Source organism: Nerophis lumbriciformis, linkage group LG14 (assembly GCF_033978685.3).
Source record: "Nerophis lumbriciformis linkage group LG14, RoL_Nlum_v2.1, whole genome shotgun sequence".
Taxonomy (NCBI): domain Eukaryota; kingdom Metazoa; phylum Chordata; class Actinopteri; order Syngnathiformes; family Syngnathidae; genus Nerophis; species Nerophis lumbriciformis.
In genome coordinates, this window is record NC_084561.2 from 33,799,474 (window position 1) to 33,812,036 (window position 12,563).

The 12,563-nt window shown below is 38.5% G+C and overlaps 1 protein-coding gene across 5 annotated transcripts in view; it reads left to right on the top strand.

Annotated features, from left to right (window-relative positions):
• Nucleotides 1-12,563, top strand: part of LOC133616394 (adenylate cyclase type 1-like) — a 223,809-nt gene that overhangs the window by 11,807 nt on the left and 199,439 nt on the right. For all 5 annotated transcript variants that reach the window (XM_061975587.2, XM_072914695.1, XM_061975590.2 and 2 more), the window contains one exon: nt 12,353-12,502. In XM_061975587.2, coding sequence (XP_061831571.1) covers nt 12,353-12,502 — 150 coding nt within the window. The remainder of the gene's footprint in view (nt 1-12,352; nt 12,503-12,563) is intronic.

Genomic DNA, 12,563 nt, shown 5'->3' on the forward strand with positions numbered 1-12,563 from the left:
TTTGTCCACCAAACTTTTAAGGTTGTGCATGAAAGGTGAGTTTTGTTGATGTTATTGATTTGTGTGGAGTGCTAATCAGACATATTTGGTCACTGCATGACTGCAAGCTAATCGATGCTAACATGCTATTTAGGCTAGCTATATGTACATATTGCATCATTATGCCTCATTTGTAGCTATATTTAAGCTCATTTAGTTTCCTTTAAGTCCTCTTAATTCAATTTATATCTCATGACACACTATCTGTATGTAATATGGCTTTTATTTTTTTGCGGCTCCAGACAGATTTGTTTTTGTATTTTTGGTTCAATATGGCTCTTTCAACATTTTGGGTTGCCGACCCCTGGCCCAGGCCTACCGGTACCAACATATTGGTATCGGGACAACAGTAGCTCTATGTAAGTGCACAGGCTTTAACGCTAACTTACATATAATTGTACTTCTAATATAACAGTATATCGATGAATGGGTATAAATGCAAAGTATAATATGGACCAAATCAGCTGTATAACAAATAATAAGTTAGTATGGCTGTGCAACGGTACGTTGTGTAAACTTCACTGGCTCGCACTGCTCGATTTAACTCTCAATTTGTGGGGATGGGTGGACGCTGGGCAGGCTACAGTGATTGTATGATTACATGTGGGTGTGCCAATTATCTCGTGGAATTAACTGTGCTGAGAAAAGACTGACTGAGCGACTGGAAAAGTCCTGTGCATTTATTGACTTCAATTGAATAGAGTTATGAGCAACAACAAATGACATGATTTACCTGAATTGTTCCTTCCAGCTGGATATCATTTCCTTTTACTGGAGTGTCATATTTAACACTTATGAGTTATTTGACAAAACGAGTAATGTAAAAAGGCGCGCGTTACACAACTTCAGGTCAGAGTGGCTTTTCTCTATTTGAGGTTCACCATCAGTTCGTTCAAATTCATTCTACCATAAAAGCAGAGTTACAATGACATCTACTCTGCAGAGTCAGAACGACAAAGTACGCATGCAGTCACATTATGTTTGTCAACGAGCAAAAAAAAAAGGGGCAGCGCCAAATTCTTTTGTGGCAATCCGCTCAAGGTAAATGACTGAATTCGCTTGCCAAATAACTCTTCAGCATTCACCCAGTAAACCTCAAAACTCCCACATACACATTTACATCCAACATTTACCGTATTTTTCGGACTAAGGCGCACATAAAATCCTTTCATTTTCTAAAAACTCGACAGTGTACGCCTAATGTACGGAATAATTTTGGTTGTGCTTGCGACCTTGAAGCTATTTTATATGGTACATGGTGCAATGACAAGTGTGACCAGTAGATGGCAGTCACACATAAGAGATATGTGTATACTGCAATATGATGTCAGTCACACATAAGAGATACATGTAGACTGCAATACGACTCAAGTAAACAACACCAAAATGTGTCCAATGTTCCATTGAAAATATAGAACATTACACACAGCGCTCAAAAATCTAAATCTTTTAGTACGACTTTGATTAGCTATGAAGCCGTTCCGCTTGATGGATTGTACTGTCCTTCAACATACAAGTATTATTATGGTGTGTGTACTATAAGGTAAGACATATTATCTGGCGTTTTGTTTTGCAATATTATGCGATATTTCTTACCTTCTGGTACCTGCTGATCTGTATTTTGGATCTGCATAAATCCTGAAAATGTGCACGCATCCGCCTTTGTAGTCCGTGAAGACAACATAGTCAATAAGCTTCTTCTTTTTCTCTATCTTCTTGTTATGGGACATTCATCCTCCGCTGTTGCCATTTCTAATATAAAGTAGTGTAAAGTTCTTACTTATATCTGTCAGTAAACTTGCCATGCAAGCGCTAAAACATACCGGTGTAGTGAGTTAACATAATTCAACCCAGGAACTTTAGTTATTAGAGAGTTCCGGTTGGACAGTTTTTACGCGACACATTTCCGGCGTTATTAAACTTGTGAGCCACGGATGAGGAGATGCTGCTCCGTTATTGATTTACCATATATTACCAAATAGTAGCCCGGGCGTTTATTTCACAAAATGGGGTCAGACCCCGGGCGGCTATTAGGACATGGGCGGTTATTTGCACAAGGCTTTTATTTATTTTTGCACCAGCCTGCACCAGGCCATTATTTGGTTACAATGGTTAGTGTCCAGTATTTTTTTTTCGTACTAAAAACTTTAAATGTAAAAGCTAATGTAAACACACAAACAAAAAAACAAGACTATCAAAAGACAAGAGATCAACAAGGCCTCAACATGACAGTAGTGCAACAATTGTCAAATAGAATACAAATACTAAAAATAAATAAACTTTTTAAATAAAGCAGCCTACCGGGAAAAATAAAATTATGGTACCAAGTACTCAAGTATAAAACCCACCATCAAAACAGAACAATAATACTGTCACTGTCCTTTGCCTTAATGCGGATCATTTTGCGGGACACACGGTGGTTCAGTCCACGAACGTGATGTATCCACTGACACAAATTAGCATCAAGCTCGTCGCTCACTTTCTTCCTACCTCCACCAGATAAGCGAGCCCGTTTTCCATCGATTGCCGACTGAGATTGTAGTTCTCCCTTTTTTTGTTTCCATTCTCGTACACGTTTTGGGTCAACGTTAAACTGCCTGGCCGCTGCCAAACCAGAACTCTGCTCCGCATACTTCACAACCGCTAGCTTGAATTTTAAGTCAAACTTTCTGTTCTTCCCCCTTAAAGTATTCCCGTCCATCAGTTGTGGTGTACCGGTATCCTGTTCATTCAACTCACTGCTGCTGTTGCTTGCCATGTTGAAACTTTTCCTCGTGGGTTTGTTGTTGTCGTTGAGTGTGTGTTACGCTATATGCGGTCACCCATTGCAATATGTTGATTACCCAGAATCCCCACGTAACGTCTGCTGTTACCGTAATGACCAGAATTATTGCACCTTTGCTTTTCCTTTTAGCTTATAAATTGGGTTTAATGAAGTCAATATGATTTTAATCTAAATTATGCAAATAACAGCCCATGGGCGGCTATTTGGACATAGGCGTTTATTAGGAAGAGGCGTTTATTTCACAAAATGGGGTCAGACCCCGGGCGGCTATTAGGACATGGGCGGTTATTTGCACAAGGGCGTTTATTTGGTAATATACGGTAAGTAAAGTCTGAATGTCTTTAAAATAGTTAGCTCCATCTTTTGACACTTCTTCTACTCCCGTCCTTGCACGCTACACCGCTACAACAAAGATGGCGGCGAAAAGACGCTGCTGAAGGTGAGACCGCCCACAAAACAGCGCATCCTGAAGCGACCGCCAGAAAGCGGCTTGAAGATGATCTGTAGAACATAATCTATGCAACATTTTGACCAAAGAACCAACATTACATGTTATGTAGACCACAAGGAAGGGTTTTCAATTTAGAAAAAATAAATAAATAATATGACCCCTTTAATGCGCTTTATATTCCGGTGCGCCTTTTGTATGAAACTACACCTGACTAGACCCGCTCATTTGCAGTGCGCCTTATAATCCGGTGCACCCTATGTTCCGGAAAATACGGTACACATATGCTGAAGTTAAACTCATAAACATTACCTCGCATTACCATGGAAAAAGGCTTAGGATTGTCTAGAAGTTCATCACACAAAGAGATTTTATGTCAGAACGTTCTACTTCATTTACAGCCTTCCCAAATTAAATCAGAAGGCATTTTTCATTTTGATGGATCTGGATAAACAGTCCCTAATGAAAATAGCGGAGCATCGAATAACTCAAGCAGTGTTTTACTGAGTAGCGTAGACGCAAACACAAGGCATCCATCTTGGTGTATAGACATATTGTTTTTTGTTATTAGTTACATCATTAATCAATAAAAACAACAACTTTGACCTGATCTACGAAAAGTTTGTGGTCTAAAACATGTACAAAGTTGATTTCCTAAGCTTGTGCGCTGAGGATTGCAATACATTTACTGTAAAAGTGTTAGTATTCATTAGAGATGTCCGATAATATTAGGCTGCTGATATTATCGGCCGATAAATGCTTTAAAATGTAATATCGGAAATTATCGGTATCGGTATCAAATAGTAAAATTTATGACTTTTTAAAACGCCGCTGTACGGAGTGGTACATGGACGCAGGGAGAAGTACAGAGCGCCAATAAACCTTAAAGGCACTGCCTTTGCGTGCCGGCTCAATCACATAATATCTACGGCTTTTCAGACACACAAGTGAACAGCCATACAGGTCACACTGATGGTGGCCGTATAAACAACTTTAACACTGTTACAAATATGCGCCACACTGTGAACCCACACCAAAAAGACAAACACATTTCGGGAGAACATCCGCACCGTAACACAACATAAACACAACAGAACAAATACCCAGAACCCCTTGCAGCACTAACTCTTCCGGGACGCTACAATATACACCCCCCGCTACCCCCCTAACCCCCCGGCCCCCAACCCCGCCCACCTCAACCTCCTCATGCTCTCTCATGTCCCAAATTCCAAGCTGCTGTTTTGAGGTATGTTAAAAAAAATAATGCACTTTGTGACTTCAATAATACATATGGCAGTGACATGTTGGCATTTTTTTCCATAACTTGAGTTGATTTATTTTGGAAAACCTTGTTACATTGTTTAATGCATCCAGCGGGGCATCACAACAAAATTAGGCATAATAATGTGTTAATTCCACGACTGTATACATACCTGCCAACTACTCCGGTTTTCCCGTAATTAGTACGGTTTTCATCAACCTATTCCGGGTTACGGTTGCAGTGATAAAAAATACGTTTTTTCATTAATTAAAAAAAAATATTAAAAAAAAAGTTTTATTCACGAAATCGCGTAACAACAATGACAATCGACACTGCTTCCCGTAACTTCCTATCGAGCCATTCCGAATGCCATGCGCGAGGCTATTTATAGCACCGCTGCCAAGCACGAGGCATCAGTTGCCATTGTTTCCAAACGAGCGAACGATCATGGAATCAGCCGGGGAAAAATCGCAAACGAGTCTTAAACCGAAAAGAAAACTGCAGTCATTCCGTGAAGAATATTCAAAAGCCTATCCGGGAATAATTATCCGTTCCAAAAAGGGTGAAAACTACGCGAATTGCACCTTGTGCAGACAAGATTTTTCGATCGGACACGGAGGAATTAGCGATGGATTTTAGCCACAAAAAGGTAATGACACCAATGTTATCTTTGGAATTGTTTAGTACTGTTATACTGTTAAAAGTGTTTATACTATTTATGCTTTCAAGTCCAAGTTGAAGAAATCTTGTTAAATGTTGACAGCATAACTACCAAAATACAGAAGTATGTCCTTAATATTTTTGCAGTGCTATTTCTGTTGAAAAGTTAAAATGATTACATTAGAGATGTGATGTGCCACTTTTCAAGTGTCTGATGGCTTAAATTAATTTTCATTAATTTTTCATATTTTGAATTCTTTTGAAAGGCTTACAAAAAAACTACATTTGAATTGTAATTCCATGCTATTGACAGGACTATTAATTTTAATGAAGTTAGCTTACCATGTTTACAGTATGATAATTGTGATAGAAATGTGAATTTTAGGCACAGAATATTTTTTACAATTGAACAAGGCAGTAGATTATACAAGCTTGGACAGAAAGTTAATAATGACACCAATTTTTTTTTTAATGGAATTGTTTAGTACTGTTTTACCATTTGTTTACTGTAAAAAGTGTTTATACTGTTTATACTTTCAATTAACAAATTGAAGTCTTGTGAAAGGTTGACAGGATAACTGGCATTAACTGTCAAAATAATTTCAAACTATTGAAGTTAGCTTACAGAATAAACATGTCAATCAACCCATATGATTTTTGCTGTAATATTTTTGTTTTGAAAAGTCACTGTGACTGATAGAAAAGTGATGGTTTTAGCAACATTTTAACCTGTCTGAATGCTAATAATCATTTTGCGTCGGGGGGCTTCGCCCCTCTGAACCCCCCAACAGGACTTTGTCCTGGACCTACCGGGGCCTGCGGCCCCAGGACCCTGGCTACTAGGTTTTTCTGATTTCAAAAGTTGGCAGGTATGTGTATATATCGCTATCGGTTGATATCGGAATCGGTAATTAAGAGTTGGACAATATTGGAATATCGGATATCGGCAAAAAAGCCATTATGGGACATCTCTAGTATTCATGTATATGCAGAATATATACTGAATATTAGAACACCTACAATACTTGAAGGAGGAGATGCAAATATCAAGTAGTGGCCACAATCTAATAAATCCATCCTGGAATGTTTTTCATCTACTGTTTATTTAGCACATTTAGAAGGTATATAAGAAGAAGAACAGATCAGATTTATGTAGCGCTTTTCTAGACACTTAAAGCGCTTTACAGTGAGAACTGAGAACCCATCATTCATTCACTCCACACTCACACATGAGCTACATTTGTCTGATGGAAATGTGGCTGCCAATTTCCACCCACGACCTCTCCGACCACCAAACATTCATTCACAAGTGTGAGCAACATTCGGAGCCCAAGGACACAACAGCCGTGACTCGGATGACGGAAACTGGATTCGAACCAACAACCCTGAAGTTGCTGGATGGCCGCTCTACCATCTGAGCCACACCACACCACTACTTACAGTACGGGCAAACTGGCACAATTACACATAAATGGCTGTAAAATGAGGCAGGCACAATGCAAAGATAGACGATGGAGATCGAATCCTTCGTCTTATGACTGTGTGTCAAAAAATGTGGACTATAAGAAATGAAATTATCCGACATATTGTATTTTCAGCAATGCTATTTTATAATATTAAAAAATAAAATAAATTCAACTCGATGAGGCAATTCCTGAAGGAATTGCGCGTGAATGCTCCAATGCTGAAGTTGAACTGAAATCCTGGAATTTTTTTTTTTTAATTGTTGAAGTAGAGCACACAGTTTGAATCAGATGAAAAATGTGGGAATTGAGGAATTATGAAGAATGTCCCATTGATTTCAATGGGAATTTCCCCCAAATTTGGGAATTTCGAAAAAAGCGGGAATGTTTTGGAAAATGGTAAAAAATTTGAATTGTTTTCAAATCGGTAGAGAAATGTTGAAGTAGTAACATGTTGAATTGAGAAATGGTATTACGGAATTCCTGGAATTTTAGGAAAACCTGGAATTTTTTTCAGTTCAAAAAACAACTTCATTTTTTGTACTGATTAAGAGGAATGTTTTGACGGTGGAACGGTTGAAATTAGTTGAAAATGTGGAAGGAGTAGTCGCCAGAAAAAAGGGTGGAAATAGGGCTTTGAAAAACCAGGAATTCTGGAAAATCCTGGAATTCTTTTGAACTTGGAAAAAAGTTAGTTTTGAATTTCCAGGATGGTGAAATGTGTTGAAGGTGGAATGGTTTGAATCGGTTGAAAAATGTGGAAATGGTGGAAGTTTGAAACATGGCCAATTAATTTTGAATGGGAAACATGTCCCGGAAAACCTGGAATTCTGGGAAATCTGGGAATTTTTGAAATGTGTCAAGGGAAAGCCCGCAATTCTCGAATAAGCTGAACAGTTTGAAGTTGGAACGTTTTGAATCCGATGAAAAATGTGGAAGGTAGAGCGCGCTAAAATCTGGAGAAGAAAAAGAAGAAGAAGTTTAACTAATAGAGGCAATACCTGAAGGAATTGCGTGTGAATGCTCCAATGCTAAAGTTGAACTGAAATGCTGACATAATGTAGTATGAATGTAAGAATAGTTTGAATGTTGGAATGGTTTGAATGTTGAAGAGCTGACACTGAAATGCTAATGGCATGTAGGATGAATGTAGAAATGTTTTAAATGTTGAAATCATTTAAACGCTGAAATGAATGTTGGAATGGTTTGAATATTGAAGAGTTAGAATTTCCAGGAAAAACGGAATTTGGTTTGGAACTTTGAAAAGTGTTAGTTTGCATGTCCAGGATGAGTGGAATGTGTTAATGTTGGACTGGTTTGAATAGGTTGAAAAATGTGGGAATTGTGGAACTTGAAAAAATGTCCCATTCATTTCAATGGGAACTTCCTGGAAATTTGGAAATTTTGGGAAAAGCGGGATTTTTTGGAAAATGATTAGGAGCATGAATGTCCTGAATGAGCTGAATTGGTTGGTGTTAGAAATGTTAAAATCGGGCAAGAAATGTTGAGGTAGTAAATGGTATTAGGGAATTTCGGGAAAATCTGGAATTTTTTTGAACTTGGAAAAAGTGTAGTTTGAATTTCCAGAATGGTGGAATGTGTCAAAGGTGGAATGGTTTGAATGGGTCAAAGAATGTGGAAATTGTGGAAGTTTGAAGAATGTCTGATTAATGTCAATGGGAATTTCCAAAACATTTGGGAATTTCAGGAAAAGACGGAATTTTTTTGAAAATGGTAAACAACTTGAATGGTCAGAGATTGTTGAAATGGTTGGTGTTGAAATTTTCCAAATCGGTCGAGAAATGTTGAAGTAGTAACATGTTGAATGGAGAATTTGTATTACGGAATTCCTGGAATTTTTGGAAAACCGGGAATTTTTTCCAGTTCAAAAAACAACTTAGTTTTTTGTCCTGATTAAGAGGAATGATTTGACGGAACGGTTGACATACGTTGAAAAATGTGGAAGGAGTAGTTGCCAGAAAAAAAAGTGGAAATAGGGCTTTGGAAAAGCAAAAATTCTGGAAAATCCTGGAATTTTTTTGGACTTGGAAATAGGGTAGTTTAAATTTCCAGGATGGTGAAATGTGTTGAAGGTAAAATGGTTTGAATATGTTGAAAAATGTGGAAATGGTGGAAGTTTGAAAAATGGCCAATTAATTTTGAACGGGGAAAATGTCCCGGAAAACCTGGAATTCTGGGAAATCTGGGAATTTTTGGAATTTGTCAAGGGAAAGTCCGCTATTCCCGAACAGGCTGAACAGTTCAACGTTGGACTGGTTTGAATTGGGTGAAAAATGTGGAAGGTAGAGCGCGCCAAAATCTGGAGAAGAAGAAGAATAAATAGATTACATTTGGTGTAAAAACCATGTGTGAATGTTTGGGAGAATTCACACAATTATTTTGTTTTGATGTTTGCTATATATCCTATACAAAAACACTTCTTGCAACATGCATTTTCTTTTTGTTGTCACGCATCTGGATCTTTCCGCCTCCCAGAGCTCGCCTTCGGCGTGCTAAAAATAGGGTCTGTTGTCTAGATAACGCTTCTATATGGCCTATAAAAGGTGGTATGGATTATCGTTGTGTGCTGCATGTTCCACAACATAACAAACACCACAAGTTGGAGCATGATTTATGAATGTGGAGAGAAATAATAGTTAGAGATGTATGATAATGGCTTTTTTGCCGATATCCGATATTCCGATATTGTCCAACTCTTAATTACCGATTCCGATATCAACCGATACCGATATATACAGTCGTGGAATTAACACATTATTATGCCTAATTTTGTTGTGATGCCCCGCTGGATGTAAAAAAGTTTTCCAAAATAAATCAACTCAAGTTATGGAAAAAAATGCCAACATGGCACTGCCATATTTATTATTGAAGTCACAAAGTGCATAATTTTTTTTAACATGCCTCAGAACAGCAGCTTGGAATTTGGGACACGCTCTCCCTGAGAGAGCATGAGGAGGTTGAGGTGGGCGGGGTTGAGGTGGGGGGGTTAGGGGGTCAGCGGGGGGTGTATATTGTAGCGTCCCGGAAGAGTTAGTGCTGCAAGGGATTCTGGGTATTTGTTCTGTTGTGTTTATGTTGTGTTACGGTGCGGATGTTCTGCCGAAATGTGTTTGTCATTCTTGTTTGGTGTGGGTTCACAGTGTGTAACAGTGTTAAAGTTGTTTATACGGCCACCCTCAGTGTGACCTGTATGGCTGTTGACCAAGTATGCTTTGCATTCACTTGTGTGGGTGAAAAGCCGTAGATATCATGTGATTGGGCCGGCACACAAAGGCAGTGCCTTTAAGGTTAATTGGCGCTCTGTACTTCTCCCTACGTCCGTGTACCACTCCGTACAGCGGCGTTTTAAAAAGTCATACATTTTACTTTTTGAAACCGATACCGATCATTTCCGATATTACATTTTAAAGTATTTATCGGCCGATAATATCTAATAATAGTCTTTCTCCATTGGCACTGCCGGTACAGCACACACAAACCTAATTATAATAGGGCGATTTGTACCATTTTTTTTTTACACCACTCTCGGTCAATCGTCCGAAACACACCCACTAATAGTACACACAGTTTTATAGTTTGCAAACGCGATCGAGCGCGTGTTGTATGGGATCATAGTAGATCAGGCCCTTTGTCTGTCTTTTCACTGTAAAACAATTGTTCTCCATGTCACTCTGTGTTGCAATCTTCTGCCCCTGTTGTGGGCCATTGTGTAGCATAAACAAACACATATATGGACACGTGATATTTAGATTAACACACTCATTGAAAATAAAGATTAAAGGTAAAATGGTTTGTCATGGTTGCCGAATTTCATCTTTCAGTTTGGTAACATATACAGTGCAACAGTGCATATAGGAAGTATTCACAGCGCTTCCCTTTTTCCACATTTTGTTATGTTGCAGCCCTATTCCAAAATGTAATACATTCACTTTTGTCATCAACATTCTAGAGACAATACCCCATTATGACAATGTGAAAAGAAATTGCAAAGATATCAAAAAATAAAAATAAACTACAAATAAAATACAATTTCCATGAATATTTACTAATACTTTGTTGATGCATCAATTACAGTCTCAAGTCTTTTTCAATACGACGCCACAAGCTTGGCACACCTATCTATGGGCAGTTTCTCCCATTCTTTTTTGTCCATTTCTCTTTGAAGAACCTCTAAATCTCCATCAGATCGTTGGTTTTCATCCAGGATATCTCTGTACAGCAGTGGTCCCCAACCACCGGTCCAGGGACCGGTACCGGTCCGTGATGCAATTGCTACCGGGCCGGGCAGAAACAATAATTAATTTATAAACTACCGCATTTTCTCGGACTTAACTTTCGCCTGTCCCACTAAACACACCAAAAAGCGTGTTATTAGATATATATTACAACTCTTTTGTTATAGTACCACATTTTTCGGAGTATAAGTCGCATCAAAGTATAAGTCGCATCTGCCGAAAATGCATAATTAAAAAGGAAAAAAACATATATAAGTCGCACTGGAGCCCGGCCAAACTATGAAAAAAACTGCGACTTATAGTCCGAAAAATACGGTACATGGGAAAATGCACATTAATGGACATGTAAAATATTAATGTGCCAGATTGTAGCCAAAGGTTCATTTCTCATGCTCATTTTTTTCTGCTTTTATTTACCACCCGTAGAAAGCCAGTCTGTGAAAATAATGCTTGTGTCATGTCTGTGTGATCATGTTTTGTTTGGCCATGTGCTTTTTTGGATTTTGTCAGTTCCTGTTTTTTCACTCCCCGTTTTGTTTCCATGACAACCCATTAGTTTTCACCTGTCCTCATTTCACACACCTGATTTGTTTGCACTCACACACCCGTTGTTAATCATGTCTGTGTTATTTAAGCTTTTCATTTTCTGTTGGTCGGCCTGGCGACATCACATTCATGATCTGCACTCTTGACACACTCCTGACACTCTGTTTCATGTTCATAGTCCATGCTGCCCTGTTCACGTCATCGCAAGTAAGTTTTGTCGATTAATGCCACAGTAAGTGTCTTTTGTTTTTTGTGAATAGTTCTCTGCCTTTGTGCGAGTTTTTGTTTTTATAGCCATGTTTTGTACTTCCGCCCTTGTGCGCGCCTTTTGTTTATTCCTTTTTTGAATGTTAGAATTAAATATGTATTCACCTTCACGCCGTGTCCGGTCCAAATCCTTTGCACCTTGGGAAAACAATCCACGCCAAAGTCCAAGTCTTGACAGCTTGGTGGAAAAAAGGTTGGGGAACTCTGCTGTACAGTATTGAGCAAAGGCTGGAAATACCTTTTGTACATGGGATTTTTTTAGTTTTTAATTAAACATTTTATTTTATTTTTTTAAACTGAAGTTTTTTCACATTCCCACTCTTGGTTATTGTGTGTAGAATTTAGGGGACAAAACATAATCTATTCCATTTTTGAATAAGACTGTAACATAACAAAATGCGGGAAGAGTTAATCGCTTTGAATACTTTTAGGATGCACTGAAATCTCAATCTTTTTGCCTTTGGAAAAAAACACAACCACCTTGTAAATCAATAAATACCCCTCAGCAGTACATTAGTGAATTATTGTAGACTAATTGACTCCTCTTTTACTCCATTTTCTGATATTGCAAGTGCAAATGCCCATCCATCAGCTTTGTTTGCAGTGTCTGTTCTTGTTTGTGTGTAGCTGATAGCCAACGGGGTGCTGTTCACCAGTGTCAACTTGACGGGAGTGTTTGTGAGGATTCTCACCGAGCGAACCCAGAGGAAAGTCTTTCTGCAAGCCCGAAACTGCATCGAGGAGAGACTCAGGCTAGAGGATGAGAATGAAAAACAGGTGAGGCTCAACATGGTTCCACGTTTCCAAAATATTGTCTTTTGCTTGTATTGTCACAAAA